At 40.9% G+C, this 15,499-nt stretch overlaps 1 protein-coding gene across 10 annotated transcripts in view; it reads right to left on the reverse strand.

Annotated features, from left to right (window-relative positions):
* Nucleotides 1-12,929, reverse strand: part of TPCN2 (two pore segment channel 2) — a 47,690-nt gene extending 34,761 nt beyond the window's left edge. For 6 of the 10 annotated variants that reach the window (XR_010440630.1, XR_010440629.1, XM_064715519.1 and 3 more), the window contains exons 1-13: nt 12,730-12,920; nt 10,654-10,718; nt 8,990-9,066; nt 8,177-8,354; nt 7,441-7,557; nt 6,011-6,117; nt 5,464-5,536; nt 3,696-3,795; nt 3,323-3,388; nt 2,916-2,980; nt 1,707-1,804; nt 1,291-1,372; nt 798-884 (exon numbers count right to left, since the gene is read on the reverse strand). Coding sequence is in view for 8 of the 10 variants with exons in the window: in XM_064715519.1 (XP_064571589.1) it covers nt 798-884; nt 1,291-1,372; nt 1,707-1,804; nt 2,916-2,980; nt 3,323-3,388; nt 3,696-3,795; nt 5,464-5,536; nt 6,011-6,117; nt 7,441-7,557; nt 8,177-8,354; nt 8,990-9,066; nt 10,654-10,718; nt 12,730-12,835 (1,221 nt within the window). In the remaining 2 variants the exon portion in view is untranslated. Of the gene's footprint in view, nt 1-797; nt 885-1,290; nt 1,373-1,706; nt 1,805-2,915; nt 2,981-3,322; nt 3,389-3,695; nt 3,796-5,463; nt 5,537-6,010; nt 6,118-7,440; nt 7,558-8,176; nt 8,355-8,989; nt 9,067-10,653; nt 10,719-12,729 lie in introns of all 10 variants that reach the window. The other 4 variants (XM_064715523.1, XM_064715521.1, XM_064715522.1 and 1 more) reach the window with 3 other exon arrangements.
* Nucleotides 12,930-15,499: the final 2,570 nt, after the last annotated feature.

The raw sequence follows: 15,499 nt of genomic DNA on the forward strand, positions 1-15,499 counted from the left end.
ACATAAAGGATTTGCTGAGTCACAAAGCATAAGCATTTTAAAAATAATACAATAATTTTAAAAACACACCCCGTCTCAGATTTAAAAAACCCCAGACAGTTTCAAAGCAAATCTGCAGGGCCACAGGCTAATTTTGACATTTCAGCAGGAAAATGCTTTCCAGCTGTGGCTACTAACAGCAAGAGACCATTTTGATTATGGCACAGCACAAGGTAATGGCAAGAGAAGATAATCCAACCTCTCTCCAATGCCCCAAGCAGATAAACTAAACACCAAGCTACTATTTGTATACATCCCTTCCCCATTTCCCAACATTTTATTCAGAAGTCTTAGATACATGCAAACATAGAAGAGAACGTTTCTTAACCCTGAAATAATTTAGTGTTTTGTTTTTTTCTTTCTCTCTCTCTCTCCAAGTGGAGAAAACTGCTTTCTGCCCATCTTCATCTGAACACTGAGAGAATCCACATTTTGTTCTTCATTCAGGGACTGGGGGAAAAGACTGAACCATTTTGCCTGAACAACTCACTTTCAAATGCTGACAGAATAAACAAAGATGTATTTTGTACATTTAGCACCACCTAACAATCCCAAACTAATCCTGTAAAAAGCCCCCAGAGCAATTTTGTCTGTGACTATAAAAGCTGCTCACAAAAAGCTTAAAAATCAATGTGACCACACCTTGTGCTCACATGTTGCAAACTTTGTTTACACACTTTATACTAGAGTACTCTCACTTATTTTTGCACAAGGTCAGACTACTTCTGATGCTTTATAAATGATGATCGCATACATACTTGCTTAATGGCATCTTTGTCTAGTTCTTCAAAGAGCTTCTGGAACTGGGCAGCTGACAGCTGGTCACAGGAGCACATTTTGAGCGACTTCACATGAAAGAGAAACATTCAGATCAACATCTGCAATAGGAACATCTGCAAAGTTTACCAAAACCCCTCAGACTACCTTGGAAATCTGGGAATAAAGATGTAATTCAAGCTGCTTGAGTAAGGTTCAGTATTGCTCTGCTTTAACACAACACTCCAAGTGACTGGAGGACATGTCTGGCCTTTTCTGTTTTCCCTCTCTGGGATCACACGCTCTTTTGACTCACTAAAATTTTAGTACCGTGCAGTAGTGCCACTATTCTGTTATGATCCAAGGAATGCTGCAACAGAGAGGAGATCTTTGGATTTGCTAGTCAGGATTGATAGTCACCAACGTAAAGGCTACGAAAATATTTAAAAATTTATTTAAATAATATTTTAAAATATTTAAAAATAAAGTTCCTACTCTCATGATGGCCTGCTTGCAGCGAGAATCCATCTCAGCTTTCTGCAGCACCTGTAGTAAGGACCCAACACTGACACAGGACCTATTTAAAAGAAAACAGAATGGGCCTTGCTACAGATAAGTTCATAGATGGCAAAATTACCTGCTCCAAATGTATTCCTACCTCTTTGTTTTGAAAAGCAAACGAAACTAGAAGTAGTAAAAAAGGAAATAGACCCCATAGAAGTCACAGAAGAACAGTGTGTTATGAACATCCAGTTGCAGAAAAAATAAATAAATTAGATGAGCAACAAACTGCCATTTTTGAGACTGCACCCTCAAGTAAATATATTAAAACAAAACAAAATTACCAAAAAATCTACTTTTTTTTTCTTTTTTTCTCTAGATAATCTACTGTTCCAAGGTCCTTCACTTACTGTTGTGCACTAGCAGGAGTCTCTTTCAGGGAAGACAGCACCTCAAACGCAGCCCGGATTCCCAGCCGCCTCCTGAAGAGCGAGGACTGAACTGATTTCTGAGCAGTAAAAACACCACAGAGGAAACAATTTACTCACACTTCAGGCACTACCGTGTCCTATGGCCAAATAATACACTGATCCTCGGGCACACATCCCAGATTTGTGATTAGAGATCAGAACAGGAGACTGCCCTAGGCCGCACTCCTTGCAAGAACTCCGTGTACAAGGAGGAAGGAAGCAAGTAAGCAAACAAGTCCCTGGAATTCAAGTAAGCATGCAGGTTATGGTTTATTTTCTATTCTGAATTGCATAGGCATATGCCTCTTCCAGAGGCACTGGCAACAGTAAAGCTCAAGCATTCACAGAAATTCACACTAGCATGCAGAGAGAAGAGTTAGAGAGCTTGTCCCACTCCAGCTTCTTGCCTAAAAGCACAAATCCAGAGCTATGTTTCTTCATGGGTTTTTTAATTACAAGAATCACTTTCAAACTTAGTTACTTTATTAATAGTCAGATTATGTCATGCTGTCATGTAAGAAAGAAGAAAATTGAGAAAAATGGGATGAAACAGAGGAGGAGGAAAGGATTACCAAAAATTCTTTCTGCACATATTCTGTTTACTCACTCCTCTGCCACAAGAGGGTGGGAGCCATTCATTCTGACTAATATTACCTTGGGCTTAGTATCCAACAAACTTCACCTTCTCTCTGAAACTCTACTAGAAAAGCTACTGGGCCAGTCTGGGTAAGGCCTGGTCTAGTGGGAGGTGCCCCTGCCCATGAATGATCTCTAAGGTACCTTCCAATCCCTTAATATTCTATGATCTGCAACAGCAGTTATATAAACAGCACAGCAGATTTCCTTCACACAGTTTAAGTTACTCAGCCACTTGTCCTTGGTCAGTCATACAACAGTTCCTTTCCCCCTACCCCCTCACAAACAGTCAAAATTGGAGATCCATAGCATATTTGGAAATATGCAAGCAGGTTTTGCCACCAGAGGGGATCAAGCTGTAACAGCACATAAAGGGAAAAAAATCTGCATCGAAGAGCATTTAGTACCTTAAAAGTGTATCTGCAACCAGAATGGGAAGGCTCCTTTAATACCTTAATTCTTCAAAGGTCCAAAATTATGGCAGAACATAGAAATTAGGAATGCTTTACTCACCAGAAGGTACCCTCGAAACTGGTTGTATATTATTGCTGTAAGCAAGTTCATCAAAAACAAGTTGCCTGTTAGAGAAAAAGAGGCAGTAAAATTTACTGAAAAATATCTGTTTCTCAAAGAAGTTTCAGCATATGCAGTAAATCAAAAGTAAAACTTAAAGAAGGTTATTTTTCTTGCGTTTGATTTCCAAAAGGTTTTTAATGTTTGAATATACTGTAATGTATATTCATGTTATCAAGAAACTCCAAACCATAAGCACCTTCCATGAAAATGATCTCACAGACACTTTGCAATAACTGGAAGAATCACAAAAGTGAGAAATTCATTATTAAACTTTCCTAGAAAAATAAAACTGTGTAGATGGTATGCACAAGTTGAAAGTGCATTAAAGACAAGAGGTAACTTACCTAACACAGTGAAGAGGATGAAGAAGATGGAATACGCTCGATTCTTAGAATACGCAGGTATCATCACTGAATCAAATTTAACAAAAATAGGAAATAATATTTTAATGCTTGAGATGCACAATAGAGACCTCTGAGAACTTTTGGTAATTGGTAAAAGCTCTCATATGGCTGGATTTTAGAGTGGCATATATAATTACACCACAGAAAGGCAAAAATCAAGTTACTAAAGGCATGAAAAACCTTTACACAACCTTCCTGTGGCTGTACTAAGAACCAGCAGCTGAAAGAATGGTTACAGTATTCTGAACAGAGCAATCTTACTCTGTTGTTCTTCAAAAGGAGAGACAAGTGTTATTTCTGAAAGACTGCTCACCATCAGGATTATTTGCAGTAGTCAGCAGGACCAGCAGTGACGTCAGGGAATCCGGCAAATTCCGGAAATACACCACCCACTCCTTATCCTGCTGGTTATCCTGGGCAAAGATGTGTTCATTGTTAAGAAAAATACCAAGGAACCACTGTCTATGCAAGGAAGGGGGAAAAAAGTTTACATTTTTTTAAACAATTAATATCAGTCAACAATCAATTTCTTACACACCTGATCAAATCTACCCTGCGGAAAAAGCAAAAGCCAAAAAGTTAATAATTACACATTCTCTTAATAAAAATTAAGAGAATGTGTAAGAATACAGAGCAATCACATCACTTACTAATACTAATAAAAAAGCACAAATAAGAGCAGGAAGCCCCACATGAAATTATGTCTAGCTAGCACCTCAGACCCAGGAAGAACAATCACACCACAAACGGACAGTGTGGGACTCAGAACCTTCATCAAAAACACACTGGGAGGCTGATCTCAGATCCTTGGATCCTCCACATATATATTTTTTTTTTTCTGAAGGTCAAAAGAGACAGATAAAAAAAAAAGCGGAGTGCGACCAACACAAACATGAGTCAGGCACCACAGGACAAACAGCTCTGAATCTGCTGCAAAGACTGGAATACGTAACTCTAAAGGACATACACAAGAAAATGCAGAGTAATGAATTTCATTAATAAACCTACTTTTAGAATTTGCCTGCAGTATTTTGCCATCTTAGATAAAATTAGTTTGTATGGATGTCAGAGCAGCACACCAAAATAGGAAAGTCCACTCTCTAATTTTTATTTTTTACTTCAATGTATACACAAGTGATTGGTTTAGGTATAAAGTTATAAATATACATCTGCTGGGCAAGCTCATAGCTGAAATTAGATGTGACAAACAGAGATAATACAAAGGTCTAGAAGGCAACTAACAGTGGGAAAACAGACCTCTGCTTCTAATTCTAAAGATTCTGTAACATGGGAATTCAGGGAATTTGCTGATTGTGAGGAAGACTAGAAGCTGGCTTAAGTGCAAATTACAGCAGAAATGAAGGTGCAAAATCGAGATTAAGGATGGGACAAAATTAATGGGAGAAGTAGGCAAGAAATTGTTGTGTTTACAGTAACATATTTATGGAAGGCCTTAAAAAATAAGAATGAAAAAAACCCTATATAATCCGAGTGTGATACACTAAGATACAGGAAGTCTAGAACAGAAGGAACATATCAAGATTACCAGAACACAAAAATAATTTTAACCACAAAATTTCAATTTTGCTTTTCAGAAGCAGGAAGAGAGAAACAAGAGGAAAACCCAAACGGATCAGAAACCCAAACTAGTACAGGCAAAAACCTACCAGGGCATGGCCTGGTAGAAATACCAGTACTGAAGAGTGAGAAAACACAGAAGAAACTAAAGTTAGCAAAAAGCTAGATAGGGAAGAGAAAAAAAAAATGAGTGATAATATAAATGAAAGAGTGACAAGAGCTTTGGAGACAGAACAGCACAGAGGGTTTCAACAAAAGCAGAGAAAGTAACTCAAGGGATCAAACTGGGTAAATGGATAAGGAAATCTCCTGCATACACAATACCATGCACATGTTAAAGCTCTCCAAGTGGACTTCAAACTCATCTCAGTACATCTGACAACGTGACCTTTCTCAGGGAAAACGAGTTTCACTTGTTTGACTATAAAACTAGACAAGAAGCAGCTGTGCAAGTACAGGAAAAAGGCACCCAGATCTACCAGAGCAGGCATAGAATTAATTACCTTTGTTCGAGCAAAGAGCAGCATGGCAAACATGGTGAAGAGAGACAGGTGAACAGCCAGCAGTAGAAGAACACTGTTGGAAAGCAAATATATCAAAGTATTAACAGTATCTTTGTCTTATTCTTAATATCCTCTTCTAAAAATGCAAAATTATGCCATATAAAGAAAACCAGGCATGTTTTTAAGAAGTTATATGGAGATAACAGGAAGGGATGTGAGTTTTGATACAAAATAAAAATCACACTTATGTGCCTCAGTTCTTCCCTTACAAAAGGGTTTAGAAAAGCAGAATCAAAACCTCCCACTTGACTAGCATTAAAAAACCTATGTCAAACACATAGTCAGGTCAAAATCTAGAGATCCTGTAGAGACTAACGGGAATCAAAAAGTTACCACAACCTTCACCCTCTGCGACCTGATCTCACTGAGCACTTAGCTACCCAATCCAGAAGGAAGCTGCTCAGATGCCCCAAACTGGAAGTCCAAGGCTAACAACCCTCTACTCCCAGCCATCCTGTGAAAGGATGTTTTCTGTGCTATAACCCACCTGGCCATTTCAGGCAATGTGCTGTTGATACTTTTTAATGTTTTCTTCATCATAGAGGAATTCTGGAGGAGAAAGAAGGGGCGAAGGATTCTCCTTATTCTCACACTCTACAAAAAACAAAGGATCAGACACTGAGTTCCTGCAAGACTGGCAGCTCAAATATTTTGAATGCAAGTTCGTCAGTAAGCACTGGACACACACTGACTAAGCCAACAGCAGAACAGAAAAAGAACTGAACTCTGCTCTTCTGAGCTCACAAAAGACAAAAACAGATTCCACACCTCATTAAAGTGAGGAGAGATTGCTTTAAAAACACACATTGACATTTCAATAGTTTCATCAGGCCACTAATTGGAAACAATCTAACTTCACTGCTCAATAGACATAATCTGGCAAGAGATGGCATTTTTGTATTTTTTGCCAAGGTCCATCTCAAGAAAAGGATTAATAGAGAGCTACTTTCCATAAAAACAAATATATATTCTAAAAATAAGTGCTTAACTTCAATTTTCAGACTGTTTTATAACTAAAGGGCCTGGTAATTACTTAGCAATTTCTGTCTCTCACAAGACTCAAGCTGTCAGGGCTTTTTTCCCCCACAACACTGCAGCAAATTATCGTTTTGATTCTTGCAGTCAAGACATTTGCAAGCCTTCAAGTTATTCCTGTCACTTATTTGCTACGTCAAGCGTTTCAGCATCTTGCACTTTTTGATCAGTCTTCTGTGAGCCACACTTAGCAGCACAAAAAACTCCATAGAAATTACTTTATTTCTATTCTCTTGTTCATCCATCCCAGCAGTTCAACTGCTCCTTCTGCCACCGCTTTGTGTTGGGCGACACCTGTTCAAACTCCCTGTCCACTATCTCACCTCACGATTTCACATTTTAAGCTCATGTCTCTCTCATTCATTTCCCAGCATTTTTACCACATTAGTGTTCTCTTAACAAGGATTGCAAGTGCACAACAACTCATTTAATGTAAATCTGTGGCAGGCAAAACCAACTGGGAGAGTGCAGTATTGCATCAAGGAGGGCACTTTTAGAACCATTTCCAAACTTGATGTTGCTCTCAAAACACAGCTGTTTTGAACACAGCACAGCTTCAGCTTAGAAAGCTGATGTTAAACTACCTAATTACCTTTTTAATTACCTTTTTCTTACACTTCACTACAGAGGCTTTGCCATTCACTCAAGTTAAGCACATAATTCTCCAATTGCATTTCAAAATCAGTGCCAGGCAATGAGTCTTCCCTGCACCCTTCAACTGCTGATAAACTAAAGCAATGAGTGCTATTTAATTTTATCAACAAACACAAAACTTACATTAAGAATAAAATAGAATTCTTTACTAAGCTAAATTACACCAAACTTTTTGTGTGCTTCAGTGAATTATCCAGATATGAAAGATCAAAGTAAAGCTGTTCTTACCTCTTTGCACAAAAAACTCAGTGACACAATCCAATCAACAAGGGAAACAATTAATGTCAGTATATAAGCCATTAGCCATTTATTTTTCCAAAATTCTTTCCATCCAATTAAGTAACTCTGGACAAGGGAAATAAAAGGAACAACCATAACTTACTTTAATAATAAGATCCAATACCCTAATAAGTCAGCACCAATTTTTTTCCAAGTGTCTGCAATTTCACATTAATGCTCTTAAAAAGCTCTCCAAGATCCAAACAAAAATACATTGTTGAGGTATTTTTCTCCTACAAGAACTAAATAAAGGTAAGCAAAAGTTGCACAAAGGTCACGAGAAAGAAATTCTCTGAATGCAAGAAAATTCTCCACTTAATAAACATAAAAAAGGGATTTTCCAGAAATAACTATCCTAAGAAAGGTGAGTTTCTGACAACTTTTATTTCGTGTAAATGAACCGACATATATTTATTATATTCCCTGATTTTGTAGCCTAATACAAGCAGCTAAGCCAAAACACTTGCACTCTGAGCAAAATTTATTTCATTTTATTCAATTAGGAAAATCAGGTTAAAAAGAAAGGGAATAAACGTCTTAATTAAGTAAATATTCACTTGCTAATTTCTCCTGAAATGATGCTCTAATAAAGCAAGGCAATTTTATCCTGCAAACTCAAGATTTAAAAACCAATTCTACCACACACCTACTGCTTCATTCAGTACCAGATGAAGGAGATGCTCACCTTGACAGACACATCAACCACGAACACCAGGAAGCAGAGCAGCTCAATGCTCTCCGTGAGGCCGCAGGGAGGATTCCAGGCGGGAAGGCGGTAGCGCACATCGGATGTGATGGTGAGTGAGGAAGGCTCTTCAATGAAAGCCAAAGCCAAGATTACAGTAATGGTTAGGCTCAAAATCCTGTTTGGACAGAGATTAAATCAAAAATAAAACCAACAAAACCATAAAAAAAGTATCAAAAAACACCACCCCAAAACAAACCACATAATCCAGCCACAAAATGAGTCAAAATAATAACAAAATACTTAAGAGTAAAGCAATTTTCTCTGAAGAAAACCAAGCTTTATGATACCATATTTCAATCAAATGGGTTAGACCACAAGGCAGCACTTGACTAGCATGTTGCTGGCGGCACTGGATATGTAATGGCTGACCACCAAATAACATGAGGTGGTGTCCTTTTGAAACTGACAGCAGCAAACAATCTTGCTGGTAATCCAACATGTTTAGAAACATACACTTTGAAAACTCTTAAGGCACAGTGCTTTAAATCATGCTAATTACTCCAGTCATGCAACAATGCTGTGGCTGTTTCCAAAGAGCTATCTCTGTCATCCAACTTCCATAAAATTTTCTGGTTTCCACTTCTATCATGCTCACATGTGGTCATAAGAACTTACTTGCTTCCTAGAGTAAGTTCTTATAAAGATAAAAACACAATTAACTAATTATCTAACAAATAGAAAGAGGAAGAGTAGTTTTTCAGGAAGACTAACTCCTAAACAAAAAAGCAAAGAGAATAACCAAGTTCTTACCACTGGCAAGTCCTGGAATAGTACCATCGATAAAGCCACAGGGATTTGGAGTCCACACGGTGATTTATAGATCGGTACTGAAGGCAGGAAGCAAAAAGGATCATTCAAACATTACATTCAGTCTGGCTCAAAAACAAACATCAAGTGACCAAAGCAAACCAAATTAGTACATGTTATTAATTACTAAAGTATCAGGTCACCCATGATCACAAAGGTGCTCTACATGTGTGAAAAGGGGAAGATTGTAAAGAATTTCTGCTATCTAAAGACTACAGAGCTGCTCAAATAAACTGTATGCCAGTCATCTCAAGCAAGCACTGTCATCATTCCAAATAACAGCATTTGTAATAATTCAGTGACTGTCACAGACATCTTTTGTGAAAAATCCTTTCTTGTGATTTTTCTCCCTTCTGAGAAGCTGTGGCCTCAGCAACAAGATGTAAATGGTTATCTGCTGCTGTGGAATGCAACAAGTGGATCCGTGATTGGTCTCCTGTGGATGTTTGGATTTACTGACCACTCACAGCAGAGCTGGGTCTTGCTCTTTGCTGGAAGACAGATCTTTGTTATTCATTCTTTTCTATTCTTAGCTTAGCTAGCCTTCTGAGAACTTTTCCTTCTATTTCTTTTTAGTATAGTCATAATGTAATATATATCATAAAATAATAAATCAAGCCTTCTGAATATGGAATCAACATTCTCGCCTCTCTCTTCACCTGCAACCCTTGTGACCACCGTCACAACTGACTATTCTATGTACTCGCCAAAATGGTCCACCCACTTAATTCCCCTCTCCAACATTCATTCCACTCATGGCTCTTCTTTTGTCTTTCTCCTCCAACAGGCCATAAAATGCAAACAAATTAATTCTGAACAGAAGAGACCTCAACCAATGTCTTTGAATAAAATATGCTTCCAGATCAGGAAGTGCCTGTGATTCTTAAGGAATCCACAAAATTCGTCCCTCCTTTGTGACAGATCCTGGGCTGTTCTTACTCTGCCCCTGTTGAGCAGATGCTTCCAGAAAGGTGGCCACACCTTAAATACATCTGACCCCCAGAAATCTCCCAACCAAGCAGCAAGAGAGTTCAAGAAATGCCCTTCAGCATTCCCACTGCCTAGGAGAAAACAGGATCTAGGAACCTGCAGTAGTGGTCAGTAAAGGAGCGACAAAGAGGGAATCAAGACTTCAAAAGGCATCAAGTTCAGCTGAGGAGTTCCAGCTTCACACTTGAAGCCAGTCTTAAACTCTTGAGCTTTTACCAGCTCTTAAGATGTGCAAGTAGTCAGATGGAGAGGCAAATTACAGGGTTTGCTCAAATCGTTTCTCTTAGCAGTAGGTTGGTTAGTCACTAGCAAAACATCCACAATCAAACCAACCCAAACAAATAAACTAACAAAATAACACCATGAAAATCACTCCACAAACCAGCATGTCTTCTGAAACCCTGAAAGAGATTCATTGTAGGGAAAAATATATTTCTCCTAGGCAGAAGTTCACTGAGACTTGCATACCACAGGAATTTGGAATTCTGATTTTGCTTTGTGAATTGAGATGGTTTTACAAACATTGCCTGAACACAGAAGAACTTAAAAATTGGCAGAGTGTGTGACAAACACCCAGCATGGGAAGCATAAAAGCTAACAAAAAAATTGTTACTTACTTGTATTGCATCTTCAATAAATACTATGGCTTGGTTTATATAAAGGTCATTATCAGCTCCAGCACCTATGAAGTAAAAAAGAAATAAGAATCACTTGCTGTATTTTGGATAAAACTGCTTATCAGTTAAGAGAAGGTGCACAGTCACAGTTCTCATGACCAAGGGCACTGTACACACACAAAAAAAAGAGTTCCCGCCACATCTGCTCTGTCAGCAGCACTGTGCATTACATTAAATATGTAATAATAATATCAAACACATCATGCACCTTTCTGTGTTTTGTTAAAAGGTTCTCTTTTAGGTTTAAGTAGCCAGATTACACTGGTGGTTAAGTACCACAAAACTACACAGAGACAAGTCCTAACAGACAAAATAATGAAAATTCAAATTGTTCTTTGACAGAGTATACAGTCAAGCAAAGCCAGGAAAATCAGGCACTATTACTATGGCAGTTTTTATTTTTGTTTAATAAAGATACTGTGGTATTTGTTCTTCCAAAACCAGCAGGAATCTCCAGTCATATGAGAACTAAATTAAGTGCTTTTTAAATTTGTTCTGAGAGTTACTATTACCATACCAAACAGATCAGAGCTCAAGACACAGCAAGGGGTGAAAGAACACAATTTGAAATAAAATACCACTAAATTAGTTACTATGACACTTTTAAAAACCCATAATTAAGAAGTCTATGTGAAAATAGACACATAAAAAATAAAGGGCAGCCACTTGTATTTACTTGAAGTAAGACCTTTCAAGAACTTAGCTGGCAATTAAGCAAAAAAGAGAAATAAAGGTTGTTAAGGTCAAAATAAGGAAGGGAAAAAAAAAGAGATATATAAAAAGAGATAAGAAATTGAGGGGGATTCCAGATATGAAAAACATATGCTAGTGTAACCTTCCCACAGAGGGGAAGAGTCCCAAGGAGCACTTCGCACCATCTCCACCCAGGAGACAGCAATGACAACCCGGGATACACGAAGGAGTCGATCCCAGCAGTAACACAATGCCCTCCCACACACACCAAGCAATGCCAGAAACACCATTCATGAGAGCCACAGACAGTTTTATGTTCCACATGATTCAGCAGCATCAATTTCCTACAAAGACTGCAAACGGTTTTCAAATGTCATCCTTTATCTGAGCATCAGCAACAACAGTTTTGTACTGATCCTGATATGAACCATGGCACGAGAAAGATTTGAGCATAAACAGGAGACAAGCCAGGCTCAGGCAGTAAAGACATTATTTTTTTTTATGACATCTCACACTAGTGAGATAAAACCAAAAGTTGCTTAAAGGAACCATTAGCTAAAAGGATTGCAAGGACAGAAAAAGCTTTAGGTACTTGAAGCACACCGCAAGCCACTAGTGTTGATGCCAAGGATTTTGGAAGGGCAGAATCTAAGTGGCTGCTTACAGTATAAAAATAAAATAGGGAAATTAGCCAAAAATGTTTACTATAGCAATTTCTCCATACATTCTACCATGGATATCCAACTTATTCTGCAACTCTTAGTCACAGCAAGTGACACTTAGTCACAAGTGATGATTAAAGCGTTAGTGGCTCGCTTTGGGCACACAGAATCCATCCCAGACCCTGAACACAGCGCTAGCGTCTCGGTTTGGGCACGCAGAATCCATCCCAGACCGCGCTGCACTTCTGGAACTGCACAAAAGAGCAATCAAGTGTGAAGGTTCCCTTAGGTGATGCAACATCCTGAAAAAAGAGAACCAGAGGTCTCCAAAGGATTCCATCCTGGGAGAATTGAGATGTCACACCTAGGACAGCCACTGGGTTCGAGAAAACCTTGTCAGCAACTTAGAGGAAAACCCTAAAATCACATAAGCAACTAAAGAAGCCTGGGGCTGCAGCAGCAGCGCACGTCTCGCACCTGAACCCAGCGCTGACGGCTCCCTCAGAGCCGTCCCCGCCGGAGCTGCCGGGAGCAGCCCGGGCAGGGCGGCCGAGCCCCGCAGTAGCGGGGGAGGCTTCCTGGGCTTCCTGGCGCTCCCAGGAGCGCCCCAGCTCTGCGGGAAAGACAAGAGCTCCGCCTGCTCCAGCGCCCGGGCACTCACCGTCCTCGGCGGCCGAGCGGGCACCGCCGCGCTCCCGCCACAGCCCGCGGCCCGCCCGCCAGCGCCGCGGGGGCAGCAGCGGCTCCGCCTCAGCACCGGCCTCCATCGGCACCACCGACCGCGCCGCCGCCACCGCACCAGAGCCGGCTTGCGATGGGGCAGGATGGGGCGGGAGGGGAGGGGAGGGGAGGGGAGAGGAGAGGAGGGGAGCGGGGCTCGGCCCGCCCCGGGCGGCTCCGCCCGCCGCATGTGACCGGCTGCGAGGGAGAGCGGGAGCCGCGGCCCGCAGGGCTCCTCCCGCCGGGCCCGGCGCTGCCCCGGCGTTGGCGCCCTGCGCGCCATTTCCCGCCCGTCCCTGGGGTACTGGAGCATGCGGGGTGTGGGGGGGAAAGTGTCGCGTTTTCACATCCCACACGTCAATTATGGGCTTTAAAAAATACATCCCCGATAAGGTGTTCCACATTTTTGCCTCAGGCTGGTTGCAGGCTCCTGGCTGCGTGCCTCAGGGCAGCTGAGGGGCAGCTTCCCGCATAAATCACAGTCCTAAAAAACCGTCCACATCCCTGATTGCAGAAAGTACTTAATTTGTATTTAATCACCTTGACATTCCATGAGCAGCCGTGAATGTCACTCATGTTGCTTTCACTGTTAAAGATGCTTCACTTTTGCTACTCGCCCGCTTTTCTCACGCTCCCATTCACACGCCCTTCCCCTGGTCAATTTCATAAAGCTGCAATTTCAAAAGAAGCATCAGGCCAATTTGCCAGCGCTTTTCTGCCGCATACTGGGATCTGTGGCAGCATAATGATGAACACGAGAGCGTATCAATCCCTCATTTTAGTATTCTAGCCTGGCAAGTAAAAGTAGACGCATCCTTTGCTCTTTAATTGAAAGCTACATTTAGTTAATCGAACGGAGTGCTCTTTACTTCAGTGAATATTTTACACATTTACTAGTCAAGACTGTTATAAGGTGACTCTTAGTTGTAAGAACTAGTTGAATTGCAAATAAAATCATGGACCAGGGAGCAATGTTCACTGTGGACAATGGTGTGTGATAGGCCAGCTCTCTTTCTGGTGGTAGCTGGTGCTATGTAGGGAAATCAACAAGCTCATAATCAAATTCAGCCAAATGACAAAAAATTGATTGGTCTCTAAGGGCCACCTTTATTTAACTCTGAGAGGAACATGTATAATTTGATATATGTTTGATAAAGAGCAATGGGGTAGCCTTTGCTTTCACCTGCACCACTGTTTAGTCAAAAAATAAGTTTAACACTGACTTCCAAATAAGTCAGGGTAAGACCCAGCTGAAGATAAAAACAAAAACTCTTTGATGTTATCTTTATATTGTTGTGCAATGGATTGACCTGGGCTGCTCCATCACTCCCTTCCTCAGTTGGACATGGAGAGAAAATATGAATTAAGGGCAGGGAGAGGTCACTCACTGAATATCGTCATAGGCAAAACAGAATTTTCATAGCAAAAGTATTTTAATTTATTACCAATCATAACGAAACAGGATAATGAGAAATAAAGCTAATCCTAAAGACAACCCAGCTCTCCCTCCTTCTTGGGCTTAAACTTATTCCTGATTTTCTACCCCTCTCCCTCACTGGTGTAGTGAGGTAGAGTATGGGGTTATGGTCAGTTCTCATTGCTTCTGCCACTGCTTCCTCCTCAGGGCAATGAGTCCTTCCTCTCCTTCAGCCTGGGGGTTTCCCTCCCACAGAGAACAGTCCTCCACAAACTTTTCCAATGCGAGTCCTTCCCACCGGCTGCAGTTCTTCAGGAACAGCCTGTTGTGGGTTTGCTGCAGTGCCAAAAGTCCTGCCAGGATCCTGCTCCAGCATGGGCTCCCCTTGCCACAGGTCCCTGGCAGGACCCTGCTCCAGCACGCGCTTCACATGCTCCTTTGGGCATCCCCCTGCTCTGGTGTGGGCTCCTCAATGGGCTGCAGGTGGATCTGTGTATCCCTGTGTCCTCCCTCCATTGCCTGCAGGGTCACAGCTGCCTCACCAGGGGCTGCAGGGGAATCTCAGCTCCAGCTCCTCCTTCTGCCCTGACCTGGGTGTCTGCAGCGCTGTTCCACTCACATCTTCTCACCCTGCTCTTCCCTGGCTGCAATTACTTTTGCACAACACCTTTTTTCCTTCTTAAATTCTGTTATCAGAGGCATTACTCCCATCACTGGTTGGCTTGGCCTTGGTCCATCCTGGAGCCAGCTGGGATTAGCTCTGCCTCTGCTGCAGGAAGCTTGCAGGAGCTTCTCAAAGAAGCCACTTCTGTACCCCCCCCGGCCACTAAAACCTGGCCACACAAACCAAATACAAGTAGTCTCCAGTAAAAAGTGAACATCATCAGCTAGATGTTAGAATTATTTCCCATTCTCAGTAGGCAACAATGCACTGATAACATTGGAGCTAAGTGTTGATAACAGTCAAACTAGAGGCAACAGTAAAAATTTCTGGATAGTAAAAGGCAAATAGGAGTGACCTGGTACAGCATTAGCAGGTAAGAAATAAAATGCAATTTGTACATGTGCTGTAAATGCAATTGCTAAAAAAGAAAAGTGTCTGAAATAGATTGGGTAACAATGCTAACTGTAACAACACAGCAGACATATGTAAATATTGTGGTTTTGTGCTCTTATTTTTTATTTGAATGAAAGCAAATGTTTCCTCTTTCCTCTTCTGTGATTGTCCAGAAAGAGAAACCAGTAGCTTCCAAAGGAAACAAAGAAATAAGAAGTCTTCAAATACACAACAAAT

This window comes from Zonotrichia leucophrys, chromosome 5 (assembly GCF_028769735.1).
Source record: "Zonotrichia leucophrys gambelii isolate GWCS_2022_RI chromosome 5, RI_Zleu_2.0, whole genome shotgun sequence".
Classification (NCBI taxonomy): domain Eukaryota; kingdom Metazoa; phylum Chordata; class Aves; order Passeriformes; family Passerellidae; genus Zonotrichia; species Zonotrichia leucophrys.